General features: G+C 42.4%; 1 protein-coding gene across 5 annotated transcripts in view; it reads left to right on the forward strand.

The window, feature by feature from the left end:
* Positions 1-15,463, forward strand: part of nlgn2a (neuroligin 2a) — a 168,882-nt gene that overhangs the window by 85,841 nt on the left and 67,578 nt on the right. For 3 of the 5 annotated variants that reach the window (XM_058624877.1, XM_058624878.1, XM_058624879.1), the window contains one exon: positions 4,275-4,328. The exons of the other annotated variants lie outside the window; for them this stretch is intronic. In XM_058624877.1, the coding sequence (XP_058480860.1) occupies positions 4,275-4,328 (54 nt within the window). The remainder of the gene's footprint in view (positions 1-4,274; positions 4,329-15,463) is intronic. 5 annotated transcript variants of the gene reach the window in all.

The raw sequence follows: 15,463 nt of genomic DNA on the forward strand, positions 1-15,463 counted from the left end.
GAATTGTTTTGGGTCAAAAATAAACGTCAAACTGTGTCTCTAAAATCAGCAAACCAGATACTTTTGTTAAAGTGTGTGTTTTTTTCCAGGTTATTCTGACATTTAATCCATATTTGACTGAAATGATAGTCAGACAAAATCTCAGAAAAGGCTCGAATGTTTTGACTAAAAACACTGAAACTAAAATAACGAGACTTTTAATCTACTTAATCTTCCACTCTCATCTTCTGCCACTTTATCCTCTACATGAGGGTTACGGACATAAGGCCAAAGATGGTGGAGTGTCATGTGAATGACTAAATATGACAAAGACTAATAAGGATATTTCAAACAAGGACTAAATTTAGGGGTGGGAAAAAAAAAAGGGTGACAGAATGAACACTTGCTGACACACTCGCACGAGTTTAGCTGCCATTCATCTGAAAATGGACTTCACAGTTGTTTGCAGAGTGAAGTCTCATCTGTGACCTGCCCACTCACTGACTCACCGACCGACTGCTCGTGCGCACACACACACGCACGCACGCTCATGTGTGGGGTTCAGTGACCGAGAGCAACAGCAGTGTGCGATAATAAGGGTAAACACACAAACACACCAATCTTACTGGGATTTCCACTGCCTTTCCACTGCTGTGATATTTTAGCTTGAGGACAACGACAACCACCCCCACACTCCACCCCCCGTGTCTTGTTTTCTGTCTCCCTCTCTGTCTCTCTCACACACACACACACACACGCATGCACTCTGTCCTTTTTTTTGCAGAATTAAATAGCCGTCTTTCATTCACGGCCGACGCTCACTCACAAGCTGTCAGACGCACTTCCAGTTCCTCGTAGATCATGCCAGACCGACACACATCGCATAAACAAGCTACTCAACACCTACTTACTCTTGGGCCTCTACATAAACATTTGTCACACACCAACACACACTTTGCTGCCATCCATTAACAATGAGAGGAGTGTGTGTGCGCGCCTCACGTTTGCACAGTCACAGAATACTGACAAGAAAGGAGACGCTGCGTTTTGTAGGTTAAATCATTCATTCATTGTGTTGAGATTCCTTATATTTGTAGGTTTTGTAATTGCACATAGCTTCTGTTTAATACATAAAAGATTAAGAGCGATTATATTAACATGGCAGACATGTATACAGTTGACCAGTTCAAGGAAAACCCTGAATACAGAACAACACTGGAATAGCGAAATCTGATTAAATTAGATTAAGATAGCGCAGGAGAGAAAAGGTGACTCTACTTGTTATTATTTATTTTATTTTATTTTATATTTACACTCCAGTCACATACCCTGCTACATACATGTACAGTATAACAGGATTTCTGATTTCTCTCCAAGTACCACAAGAGGAAGCCTGTGTACCGCTGGTGGTACACGCACCACAGTTTGAGAACCATGGCATTAGACTAAACATCGATGAAAATTAAAAAAAATTAAAAATATAAAATTCATAATAATAAATGTGCTATTAAAGCATTAAGTTATTGGAAATTATCTAAGAACTGGCGCTGATATCATGTTGTTGCTCATGTTGTGTTATGTATATAATAATAATAATAATAATAATAATACATCATATTTATATAACGCTTTTCTGGACACTCAAAAGCTTTACCATCTGTCTGCTCCTTTTTTCGTTCCAAAGTTCCAAACTATATATATCATCATGTTTTCATGAAAGGTAGTAACATGCTTCACAGTCATATCAACTCCCCACTTTACTCGGGATGTTTTCATGCGTCTTATTTTGTCTTTTTCCAGTCGATCAGTAGAACAGTTAGAAAAAGGGATTAAAAAAATCTGCCTCTCCATGCGTTCATCTATGATTGTTTGATGATATGCTGCACAGCTCGTCCATCTCCACGCGATGTGTAACTGTTTCCACACGTGCGCGTAGTGTAGTATGTCGGAGCCCGCGCACAACTCGTGGGAAGGAAAGACGATGTTGCTGCGAAATAAATTGTTCCTCTTCATTCCTGGTTTATAACACCGGTAGACTGGTCACATGACATCGGATGACCTTTTGTCACGACTTTGATTTCCAGGGTTCAATCAAAGCCCGGGTTTCTTCGCACTGTTTTTGCTGTTTACTTCTGAGGTGTGTGTGTGTGTTAGGAGGGGGTTGATGTAAGCTGGCGGAGTTCCCAATCAAACCGCACAGACTCCTCTGATTGGAAAAAGAAAGAAAAAAAGACTATTGCATTTATTTATTTCTTCACTGCAGCTTGATTTATGGTATAGAGTCCCTGTCTGCTCGTTACAAAAGAAGTCAATCAAGCTGAGGTTGTTTTTTTTTTTCCCCTTCTTTAAACTTCACTTTACACCCGGTAATGGTTGCTTGATTTTTAGCTTTTCCACCCCCTTATTTCATCACAGCCCACAAAAAAGACACTTTGACAAAGTCGACTTTGTAAAGTGTGACGAGGTAACGCTAATGATTCCGTATTTGGAATGTGTAATGACAACCTCCACTGTACTGTGTTTTTATCACTGAAGTATGTGCAATATGAACTTTATTTTCATTCTTTGCTATTTTAAAGGTCAAGGGTGAACTTTTTCTGACACATATCAGTTTTCATGTTCATTTTCGAAGTTGTGCATTTTAACAGACGGGCCGTATGAAGCAGGAAATTGTGTGAACACGAACGCCAGACGAAAACAATAGCATTATAGCGCCGTCACTGTTGGTGTATGATGACACAGTTGCTGTGTCTCAGCGTGGAGTGCTCATTCACGTGTCGCCTGCTTCCTGGATAATGGACAGAATCTTGTGCCGGCTCGTTGTGTTTACACTCTTCTGTTATGTCACTTTTTTTTTTTATGTCCGCTTTCTTTTGCCCAAACCTCAAGTGGATTCATCAGATAAAAAGCGAAAGTGATGAAAGGTGGAGTATCTTCTTCTTCTGCTGCTGCGGCACTTCCTTTTCTGAAAGCGGAGGTTGAACAGTGTTGTGGAATAGTTTTTATTTTTATTATTGCCAACAAAAATTCCACCGGGGCTTCTCTCGCTGCAGTCTTGACACGGATGAAGGACAAGGGTATGTGTGTGTGTGTGGGGGGGAGGTGGTTTGAGGAGGATGAAACTCCTCCTTATTATGAATGTAGCAGGAAACATAAACCGACACTAAAGAGGGTTGAAGGGAAACCACTCGCATGACAAGACACCAGCGAGTCAAAAAAAATAGAATAGAAATAGAAAACAATAGAAATGTTCCCCCTCCCTCCCTCGGTCCCTCCCTCGGTCCCTCTGTCTCGCCGGTCATCCCGTTCACTTTCTCTCCTCCGCTCTTAATTGACCACAAACAGCCAGTAGGCAGATGGGGATCAAATTACACTCACCTTTTACCTGCTCTCCTCTGCACAATTAGCGTCACGCTTACTTGTCATTTCAAATTGACACACTGCTGTTGTGCTGAGTAATTATTTACCTGCCTGGGGAACAGCGCTCTGGTTTAAACACTAAATAATGACACACACACACACACACCCAGAGAGAGGAGGAGGAGGAGGAGGAGGAGAGAGAGTAAAGCACCTGTGCCCCGTTTTATCTCAAACATGCTTAACGTGCCTTTTACCATCACAGGGTCATTGTCTATCTGCTTAGCAGTGGTCGTCTTATTAAAGGTGTCTTTGTGGTCGCTGTGTCTCTTTAAGAAGATGTAATTGACTCGTGCTGTGCAGCAACCCTTTGAAAGTTTCTGCGTGCTTCCACTGCTAAAACACCACTTTCCACATTTTGGGGGGTTTGAGCGGCAGGACCCGAACGTCTGATTCATCCATAGGTGTCGTCTTCTTCGCCTGCTTTTTGCCCCTTTTTTCCTCCGGTCACATGGTGGGAGGAAATGGCTGGGTCCCGTTCTTTCAGTCCACATTGACTTTCTCACACCTTCAGCCACAAAAACAAAGGCTCAACAAAAGAGGGTCGTACGGAGAGAGCGAGGGGGGGGCGCGAGGGAGGGGGACGACAAAAACAATGGCAGCCATTTTCTTCTGCAGGGGGAAAGAAAGGGATCAGTTTTCTTTGATCTTGTGTCTTTTCTTGTGATGAATCTGTGTCTGTGATGCCTTTTGTTTTTGTTTTTGTACTCTTTTTAAAGAAAGAAAGAAAACAATAAGCACAAGTGAACTCTTGCTGGTTTGTCCTTTTTGCTCTTGCTTCTTTTCTTTTTTTGACATTCTTCTTTTTCCGTTTTTGCCAGTAATCTTTTTTGAATTTTCTCTTTTCTCTTTTTCCCCCCTTTTTTTCTTAACCCTAGGTCCGCTCACAAAAAAACATGATGAATCTTCAATGAACAAGCCTCGAGACGAAGGTATTTTTGTTGCATGTTTTTCCTTTTTTCTTGTTTTGAAGTCTTTTTGGGGGTTGTGTACACACACACACACACAACAGAGTGAGAACACAGGCACGCACGCACTCACACAGACACACACGTCTCCTTAGATGTGACTGTTGGATATGACACTTACCAATGTGTTGCTGTAAGTATGTATGTGCTGACTGTTGCAATTCAAAAAAAAGAGAAAAGGAAGCGGCCTTTTAAATGCAAATCAATAGCGTTGTGTAACCTGGGATGATTCTAACACCTGGCTGACGGAACCCAGCTTCCCTTCATTAAAAAGCCATCTACACAGTGTTGTGTGTTTTCCCAATAAAAGACAGCCTTGGACATGATCATCATCATCACCACTGTGCCCTTGAAAACAGATTGTCCGAGGAAAACTATTGTCCCCAAAAACAAACGGTTGTTTTCAGCAACGGTGAGCACCCATTGAGACCGGCGTGCACAATGGGACGCATTGTTGTCGCGCCGCAGTCCACGTCTCCGGAACGATATTGGTATTGAGTCGGGCGCTAACCAAATGTTAGGATGGCCTTGTTCGAAGTCAATGGTGATAGCATCAACTCAAGTAAGACAAAAAAAAGAGAAAGAAATCGTGCAGGAAGCATCCAAGGACACTCGTGCCTCACTCTGGAATATAAAAGTCTAATCTGCTGCAAGAATAAAGACACACAACTCACACAGACGTGTGCTAATGTATCTCCCACCTGCAGCACGTGCACTGCAGAGATGATTTAATCTACGCTTTCATCTGTCCACCCCCCCCCACAAACCCGTCCTCGCTCTCGTTCTTTTGGACGTGTTTCTTGGAGGGGGGGGAAAGATGATATTTTGATTCATATTTCTCTTTCTGCTGTTTTGAGGGGCGAGTCTTTCTCTTGCTCCGTGATGCTCTTTCATTTGGGGGTCGGGAGGATGTTTGACACAAGAGGATTTTCTCCGTGATCAAACGGCGCGGTGCAGAGACACAGCCAGCCTTTTTCTTTCCTTCTTCTTCTTCTTCCCTGAGCCGAGCCACACTCGGCAAACTGTCGGAGCAGCCAAGACACCTTTTATTCCATCGTAAATCCATCTTTCATCTCTCATCGTGACGTATAATCGCCCTCATTTGATTAGGAGCGGCTAATTCCTTTACGCTAACTTGGTTACGAAAGTTCAACTTGATATTAATTTCTGACACGGGGGGGGGACGGGAGTCTCTGAATAAAACCAAAAGGATACTAAACTACTTTTAATACTGAGGGTGATTCTCGAGCATACGAGTGTAATGTCCTCACGTGGGAACACAGACGACTAATAAACACACGCAAGATAGAGCAATACCAATCTCTTTTGCATAAGGATATGAATAAAACTTGCTCTCAGAGGAAATCTCCTCCATTAAAGCCCCGTTAGAGGCTCCCATTAAAAGACAAAAAACATCAGTGATCAGAAATGACGTGACGCACCTACAGCCTGTTTTTAAAAGCCCTCTCCATCCTCCAGTCGTAGCATACTAGACACCCTTTATTATACTTACATTTATTTTGCCCTTACTTGTGTGTTTAAAATGGGCTCTAACAAGCGGGATTATGTGACAGCACATTCTGTTTGGATGTAGATTTAAAGTGGATGTAATGTGGACACTTAAATCCTCCCAACATAAACAGATTTTTCTCGGTTTGGTTAAAGAAAAGCGTGTATTTTGTTTGGGTAAAAAAAAATATGAAATATTACGGGGGATTCTTGCCTTTGATATGTAATTGTGCACAATAACTGTCCAACCTCTGAGAAATTGCTCATAAAACAAGGCCTTCGTATCCGCAGCGATGGCTAACTCAACAGAATGACACTTGAAAATGATTCAAAGCAGCTTTTGTCTATATTTGCTCATTTGTTTTGCAGCAAAAACGGTCGGCAAAACAAAAACGCCGCTGCTCCAGTGGCTGCATTGTGTGAAAAAAAACAAAAGAAAATACAGTCGTGCAACACAATGTGTTATAGTTTGCCAGCAAAGACTTTGAATTGTTGCACGAATAAAGGTTTCAGTGTAAGAAACAAGATTACAGTGACTGTTATCATCTTTCATTGACCTGGTATAAACCCTCGAAAATTGGCTTCTTCAACCCGGAGAACGAGACACGACACAGCCAGTTTTCTTTTTCCCTGATAACAGTTCTCACAGCGTTGTCCACCATTTTGTCCTCATTCTTTCAGCCGCGAATCAACTGCCTATTTCTAATTGGCAGGCTCTGTAATCCAGGCCGTACAACAAACATGTCCAAAAACTGAAAAAAAAAAAAAGAAAAAAAAGGAAAGATAGAAGGAAGAAGTGCGACATCCCAGTGAGATGGTTTTCATTCAGCAGCGACCGCTCGCTCTCTGCCGTGCATCAGGTGCGAGGGAGGACGGGGCTACAGCTGCTCAGTGACGACCTACAAAAAGACTCATGTTGTGTGTCTGTGTATGTTTGTGTGTGTGTGTGTGTGCAGAGGAGGTGATTGGGAACCTGAAAGAGATCGACTGTAATCATGAAAGAGTGTGTGTCGCTGCGTGTCGGCTCTGATCAGAGACAAAGCAGAGCCACCTGAGCTCCAAACCTACAACATCATTTCCATGTCACCTCTTTATGACACACACACACACACACATGCGTAGAAAAACATGCACCATTATGTTACTACTGTATAATATAAACAGGACTGCACCTTTTCATCTTAAAATCCCGGCCATTACGATAATAAACATTAGTCTATTGTATTTGTGTTGTGCTGTTTTGGGTCCAGACATGATGAATTGAAGTGATAACAATCACAAATCACATTTTTAAAGGTCCAGTGTGTAACATTTAGGAGGGCTGATAAGCAGGGGACTGGCCATCATAATGACCTGACAGGTAACAGAGCACACATCGGTCCTTTAATGCTCCTACGAATAGTTGAGGCCATTTTTTAGCCTCGGAGGAAGTCTTCCTTGTTGCTAATAAGCAGATGGCAGTCAATAAGGTAAATATTGGCTGATAAGTCCGTGCACCCCAAGGAAATATATTATCAGAACAAAATGGTTAAGAGTTCTTATCGGATGAAACAATTAAAAAATCACATATACCCTATATGGACAAAAGTATTTGGCAAACGTGGCTTCGCTGGGAAGTCTCAACAGAAGACACTCAAACTTCTGGGAGTGAAAGGACTGCATGGTACACTTGCGGTGGCTGTGGATCCGTGGTTAACCGTCACTTGGACACAAGTCGGGGGCTGATTTCAGAACTGCCACTTATGTTAAGAACTTAGGTGTTTGGGTTAAGTCTCTTATCTCCAATTAAGTCCAATCTTAATACTTCAGCATACCAAGAGATTTTGGACAATTCTGTGCTTTCAACAGTTTGACGACGGTCCTTTTCTATTCCAACACGATCGTAACCCCAGCGCACAGAGAAAGGGCTCTGAAGACATGGTTTGACGAGTTCGGTGTGGAAGAACTTGACGACCCCATCGAGCACCTTTGGGATGAACTGGAACAGCGATTGTGAGCCAGGCCTTCTCGTCCAACATCAGTGCCTGACCTCCTAAATGCTCCATGGAATGAATGGACACAAATTCCCACGGTTTGGAACGGTAAAGCCCTTGGTCCGGCTTGTGTTTTGACTGATACTAGTACCGTTACCTGGTGTGCCCTGTGCTCAATGGACGTGTCAGCGAGATGTGTTGCACGCCGTCGTACCTGTGCGCCAACAACGAACAACGGCATCGAACATGACAACAACACAACGGACGACAACGGAGCGGCTCATTCTTTCTGCTCGGTTTGTGGATTTTTGTCTCAACAAGACGTCAAGATTTGTATGAGAACACACTGCGGTCGGGGAAATGGTCATTTCATCAGCTGACCCGTACTGTACTATTACTCTGGTACCCCATGGGAAGTATACTGATAAATGGAACGGTTGGGGCTGGTTATTTTGTTCCCAATGGAAACACAAAGAAAGACGTACCGCACCGAAGTGTTCCACGCACCAATAGCTGCAAAAGAGGAACCAACTCCATGTTAAATGTGTGTACATGTATGTAAATATGTTACTATTACAGTCTCTGTATGTTTTCCATATAGTATATTTTTGATGCTGTACAGTACATGAAAGTAGTAGAATGTAGTTTTGTCCAGACTGCAGCTGCTTGAATACAACGCCTTGTGATTTTTATGTTTTAAACATTGTATCGCCACATAAATGCTGCTCGCTCGCTGTTTACTGTGAGTGTTGCCTTTAACATCGCGAGGATTATTTCTCCCCGTATCCCACACACACCTGATGGATGTCTTCATCGACCTCTCGAGGTAAAACACCGCCGCGTTTCTCTTCAAGCGCTGAGCTCGTAGATTATGTAATGATGTGATCAAAAGAAGCTTTGGCTTTTTCCAATAATGCAGTCAATTTTCCTCATGACTAGTGGTGATGAGAATATGAACCATCCAGCTGGGTGTTTAATTACAGTGGAATATTGGATATCATTAATCAAACGAAGTACAGACAGGTTCTAGAGTGGCGCTGTTACAGAATCACTCCTTTTCCCAATGCTGCTCTACAGTGCTTTAAGCTGTGTGCTAACACACGGACTGAAATAATGTACAGAATTTACAGATCTCATGCTGGTCAAGTGTTTCACTTCCATGCAGCTCCTACTGCCTAATCCCTTTCCCACAATGGTCCCAGCTCGACTCGCCACAGTTTAGGTTGATTTTCCACTACAAAAATACATGTAAAGCAGTTGTTTACAGTGTAAGTGACATTAGAATCAGTGAATTAAAACTATTTGTTACTATTTACCGGAGCACAGGCTTAATACACCAGACTCCTCTGTTAAATATTGAGATTTGAGTCATTTCCCTGGCGATTGTTAAGTAGTGTTCGGCCCGATCCTTGTGTCAGACGTCTCTTCCCGTGATGGCACTCTGACCAATCAGTGGCCGGCAGTCTGGCAACATCACGCATAGTATCACCTCAGCTTGCTTGGACTTAACCGTGCCGGGCCGGTGCGAGGCGAGTCGAGTTGAGCCAGTGGAAACACACCATTAGATTGAAACGTAATGTTTTCTAGGTATTAGTAAGATGGCGAATGCAGATGACAACAAGTATTGACATTCTCTGATAATAATGTGTGAAGCAACCAATAACGTAATAATTTAAATGTAATAAAACCAATAACGTAATAACGGCCAATAACGTAATCATTTAAATGTAATAAAACCGATAACGTAATAATGGCCAATAACGTAATCATTTAAATGTAATAAAACCAATAACGTAATAACGGCCAATAACGTAATCATTTAAATGTAATAAAACCAGTAACGTAATAAATTGCCAATAATGTCATAAAAGTGATACCTCAGTTATTACATTATTGGCTAAGTTATTACATTATCAAATGTATATCATTAATGCAAGGCCAATAACGTAATAACCCGCCAATAACGTAATAAGTTATTACGTTATTGGCTAAAAGTGATTACGTTATTGGCTCAGCAACTTTATTACATTATTGGCAATTTATTACGTTATTGGTTTTATTACATTTAAATGATTACGTTATTGGTTTTATTACATTTAAATGATTACGTTATTGGCTGTTATTACGTTATGGGTTGCTACAAGGTGTACTAATTGACATGATGTAAACACTGAATTTCAAAAACATACGTGTACAACAAACGCCGTTGATATTAACACAAATATTAATGATTGTGATAAACCATAATATTTATAATTTCCCTGGAAAACTAAGCAAACCTGAATTATTCTGGGATGTAGCCTTCTTTATTATTCTCTCGCCTTCAAGTCGCTTTTCCATCTTATGTCGCTGTCACCTGCTTTAGATGTTGGACTGATTACGTTACAGTGGGTTTTAATCAAAGCTCTGTTGCTGAAAATGACCTCATGCTGAAACGAGATCAATGAGAGTGGAGTTTCAGGCCAGAAGACTCTCGTCTACCTGAGGTGGTAATTGTATTTATTAGCTGTGGGATTGTTATGAAGAGCGACCCCTTTCATATGACACATAATTACATGAGCCGTTGCTAATATAAAAGTATTGATCGGCACAACTAGAAAAATACTAAAGCAAAATGAGATCTTGTTATTTTTCCCAGTTAAATTCTTCTCCTGTGAATTAGTCTAACCTAATGTATGTGAGCCGCTTTAATTGCAGCGTTTGTTATTGTGTTTTGTAAGGTGTGCCGTGTACACTATACTAATATGAGATTACTTACTTCTATTTAGAGTAAAATTATGCCATTTTCAGGAATGCACAGCTTCAAAAACAATGCACCGTGACTCAAGTTTACATTTTATATTTATTTTATATATATTTATTTATTTATGTAGTCCGTTGAATGCAAAAATCCTGAATGCAAAAGAATCAGAGAATAAAATAAAAAAAAAGGTTTGTATGACTGAAGGAGGTGGAAAGGTTTGCGTAACATATGAATCTCCAGGGCTGCAGGAAGGTAGATTGTGGCTTTGGTCTCCATTTTTCGTCCGTTTTTGTCTTCATCAGTGCATTGTTCTCTGTCTCTCTGTATTATGTCGTGTCTCTCCACTGTGGTCATAACTCTGCTAACAGGCCGCTTGGCCCGTGGTCAGTGCTGCATCTCTTCATATCGTCGTCTCTGCTGTGTGTTCTCAGAGATTCACGCTTGCTTGCTGAGTCGCAGCTCTTGCTCACAGTCCCTGCTACCGTTTCCCTGCAAGGAACGGACACTTAGCATCTTTCATCTTATTCATATAATTAGGAGCCACCAGGGAGACGCTCTCCAGTGTAATCTCACCATGTCCTGTAGGCGTTTCACCACGGACACAGTGTAATAATCAATGTAATGTACAAAACACACGCTAAGAGCCAAATCTCTAAATTGCCAAATACAAAAGGACAAAGAGAGCGTGAGCTTTCGGGCAGCTGAAAATGTGCAGCCTGGCTTTATATGGGTTAGGTGGGAGGAGGTCACAAATTTGACATCCTTATATGCTCAGTACAAATTACTTTTTAAGTGGATTTTGAATGGAATGAGGTGGCACAGTGACAGGATTTAGGAGTATATTGAAAAATGATGAAAGAATGGAAGGGGAAAAAAACTGTGAGAGGCAGAACTCTAAAGCTCATGATGTGGAATTGTGTTTTTTTTTGAATGACAGATGAGGATAACCAGGTGCACAAAAACACACACACACACACACACACACATTGTTTTAGACAGCAGTGTACACACAAAAAAAGCCCGAAACAGAACAGAACAGAACAGAATTTTCTCCCGTGAAGGATCAACAGTCCTGTCAAACCAACTTTATTTTTACATTACTACAACGATTCGTCTCCTTCCGTCTCTCCGTGTCTCTGCGGACCTGTCAGTTATTTACCGCCGAAGCTTTGCCTGCTTTGCCCATTACCTCGACGCTCGGCCCACATCGTGTCAAGGTTGTGTCAATATCATGCCGAAGACGCCGACTCCGTTGCACGCTGATGGATAATATTTTATTGAGCTCGAAAAACCCCCTTGACAAGACAAAGAAAGTGGAGACGAGGGAAAGGACAGGGATGGAAACAATCCGTGACAGAGAGGGACCGCGAGAGAGCAAGACAGAGACGGAGGGAGCTTTGGTGCTACATTGCTTATTAGTTAGGATTTTGGTTCGGTTCAACGTGGCTGGGTTTATTGTCGTATGAAGTGGTTCTAAGGGACTGAGGGACGAAGCAGTGGAGTCGGGCTCAGCTCCCCTTTCACTCCTGGACCTCGGTGAATACCACAGTGCCAGCTTTGAGCTGGCCAAGAGCTTGTGTTGGGTCTATTTAGTCTAAATCAATACACTTTAAAGTGCTCACTGAAACAAATGAAGTTTGGAATTGTCAAATTGCATTGCAGAGTAGGCCTCTCAGCAGGCACTGGGGAGATCACAAATACTGAGAGTGTTGTGGTTGTACTCCAGATCACTTGTTTCCCAAACCTAAACACATGTGTTTCCAGCTATCCAGCTGTTATTCCATAAATAAGAAACAAATTCGCTCTTAAATCATGTAAATGATCTTCTTTAGGTCCCCATACAAAAATGCTTCCGTGAGCTGTCATTCACAGAGACTGGGTGAATAATTTGGACATAAGAATAATAAACTGCACAGTAAGTAAGTTCTGCCACGAGGTGTCCGTCAAAATAGTTGTTTCCACATACAGTAAGTTGAGGGAACACGATGTCAATGAAATGTCAGTTCCACTATAGGAGCGTTTGCATTTGCAACTCTTGCTGAAATGTTGCACATTGCCAAACAAGAACAGTAATATTATGTACTTGTGCCTGATTTTGCATAACAACGAGCAAAGGTGCCGCACTGCTGATGCTGCCCTCCTCGGTGGCTACTGGAGTGTGTTCCCTTCTATTAATACCCACATCCCTTTATCCCATTATGTGATATTAATTGAGCCCCTCCTCGCTCTTCCTCTCGTCCTCCTCCTCCTCTCGCTGCCCGTCACACAAAACTCTCCCACTCCGACTACGGACACGTCTGTGCGACGCTTCTAGCTAAAAGCCACATAACTGGCTCTTTTGCCAACCCAAACCATGCATGTATTTATTTAGTTATTTGCATGCAAAGTGGAAAGGGAGTCCGGACCCTAAGTGGTCGCGGGAGACGTACCAAGGATGCATTTTAATGCCACGTGTGAACCGGTACTGAGCGTCTGAGGTTATGAACGAGAGCCCCAGTGTCACTTATACGTAATAATTTAACACCTTCACCACATGCTATTATATTTTTTATTACAGGCCATTAACAAAGTGAAAGTAGGGCTAAACAATAAATAGTTGTATTAATAATGAATCGATTTCTCTACTGCCTTTTCTTTCCTTTGCCCTCTCTCTTCTCCTGCTACAGATTAGTTAATAGTAATACAGGTCCTCATACTTGAGTGAGAATGATACTGTGCATGAGAATGTCCCAAGTTTTAAAAGGAAAGGATCGGAAAACAAACATTAACACTGCTAACGAGGATAACAGCTGGCACGAAAGAGAACAAAATAGGAAAAAAAAACATTGGCAGGTGCACCTGGGTCTTATATTTGCACTGATATCGATTGGAGCTGAAGCCAATAAAAACCCACGTGCACTGCAGATTAATTTGACTGCCAGTGACACACAAAAAAAAAAAAGCAGTCGGAATGGTTTCTATGCTGCGGGACAGGAAAAGTAGAATTGCAGTCTGATAAGTCGTAGCCCTCAAGCACAAACCAGAAGATCTCCATGGATGTAAAGATGTCTGCTGAACACACATTTTCACCCCCAGCACACACTGTGCGCCCTGCGGTGGACCGACGGCATGTTTCTGGCAGATCACAGCTCCGGCGGCAAACACGCGTGCAGTTGTGCTTGTTTTATGTTGAGCTATAAGTCGGTTTACGTTGCCACAGCGAAAGTCACTCCGACCGCATCCACTGCTGCCGTCTCCAGCTCTCTATCTCTATTTTGTGCGCTTGCACTTTGGATTGTGTTGTTGCTGTCGAAGTGGCATCCCAATTAAGGAGGTATTGTTATGTATGAGATGGAGAGCAGTGGGTAGTGGCAGCGCTGACAGCGTTACTTAATGGAAACACTGGTGTGTGTGAGTGGAGACAACGGCGGTGGCTCTCTATACCCAATTTACTGTCTCTCCGCTCCTCCTGCAGAAACTCACACTCTCATATTGAAGCGGAATGCATCACTCCCACGAGGTAACAAACAGCAAAACACACAAATCGCGTCCGTGTCGATGCGCTCTGCATTTTCCTGCTTTCAAGTGAAGAACAAGTGAGCAAAACACGAACACTTGATATAAAGTAGGCTGTGCTTTTGTATTTATCTGTATACATTTATTCAAATGTACACGCAGTCCCCCGTACTAGCATGTTAAAGTGGCCTCACATTTTAAAATAGACTCACACTGACATGGCACAACTGACCATGGACTGAATTATTCTATCAAATCAAGGGATCAGGGAAACTCTATTTCTCTTTTTGGAAAACAAAAGAGAAAGAGAAAATACCTGGCGAGAGAATACCTCGATCAGAGCTTCTAATTTCACCCTCCTGTGACTATCCGGCCGCCGCCAACAGGATTTAGCACGCGTACTTCTCATTACCGTAATTCCTAGACCGTTTGCGATATCTAGAAAATTCAAAAACTATGGACCGGCGATCTGTCCAGGGTGTGACCCGCGCTTCCCCAGCCTTCATGTGGAGGATAAAGTGGAAGAAGATGGATGGATTGATACCGGAAAGCAGAGCAATAGAGCTTTGTGCCCATATACGTGTCATTACGGTAGCCCTCAGGACTTCTGATTATGATGGTCATAAGAGGGTTAAGCAAGCAGCTAGGCTACACCGTGAAAGCAGTGCCGTATATCTAAGAAGACGCACCTCCGATCAGAGGTTCATTGCAAATGAACGATGCAAAACAACCACACAGACCAAAATGGATGCAACTCTGCAAGAAAGAGGTTCACAACAACCACAAAGAGACAGAAAAATGACTCTCAAATCATTTTATGACCCTGCGATTGAAACGGACACGAGAGAGTTTCGAGATGCAAAATCACAGACAAAAAGGCTGTAGCATCTCAGCAGCAGTGGAATAAATAAAGATGACTGAAAATCACAGGTCATCTCCTGTCACAATCACAATGATCTGATCACATTGCTACGTATTAAAATCGAAGGGCTGGTAATGTGTCCAGTTGAGTCGACAACTTTGCTGCCGTTCCTAATTTTACACATTTCCGCAGCAGCAAAGGCACCAACCGTGTCGTTTTGTCTAAAACATACATTATATTTACATTTTCTCTGAAGTCAAAGCAAGCTGCAAGTGCTCAAACGTGAAAGGGGGGAAAAGTAAATACAGCTTTCTTTCTCAAAGAATGGCACTGAGCATGAAGCCAGTCTCTGGATCCCTGCCTGTGTCAAAGAGGCCTCACAGCAACCAACTCTCATACTCATTGAGTCCCAATTAGATCCCAGACACCGTATAAAACCAGGGCTGGGATGGCAGCCCCACTAATGGCCACATTGTTATAGAAGAGGAGTGAGAGGAGGGTAGAGAGCCTGAAGAAG

Source organism: Solea solea, chromosome 3 (genome assembly GCF_958295425.1).
Source record: "Solea solea chromosome 3, fSolSol10.1, whole genome shotgun sequence".
Taxonomy (NCBI): domain Eukaryota; kingdom Metazoa; phylum Chordata; class Actinopteri; order Pleuronectiformes; family Soleidae; genus Solea; species Solea solea.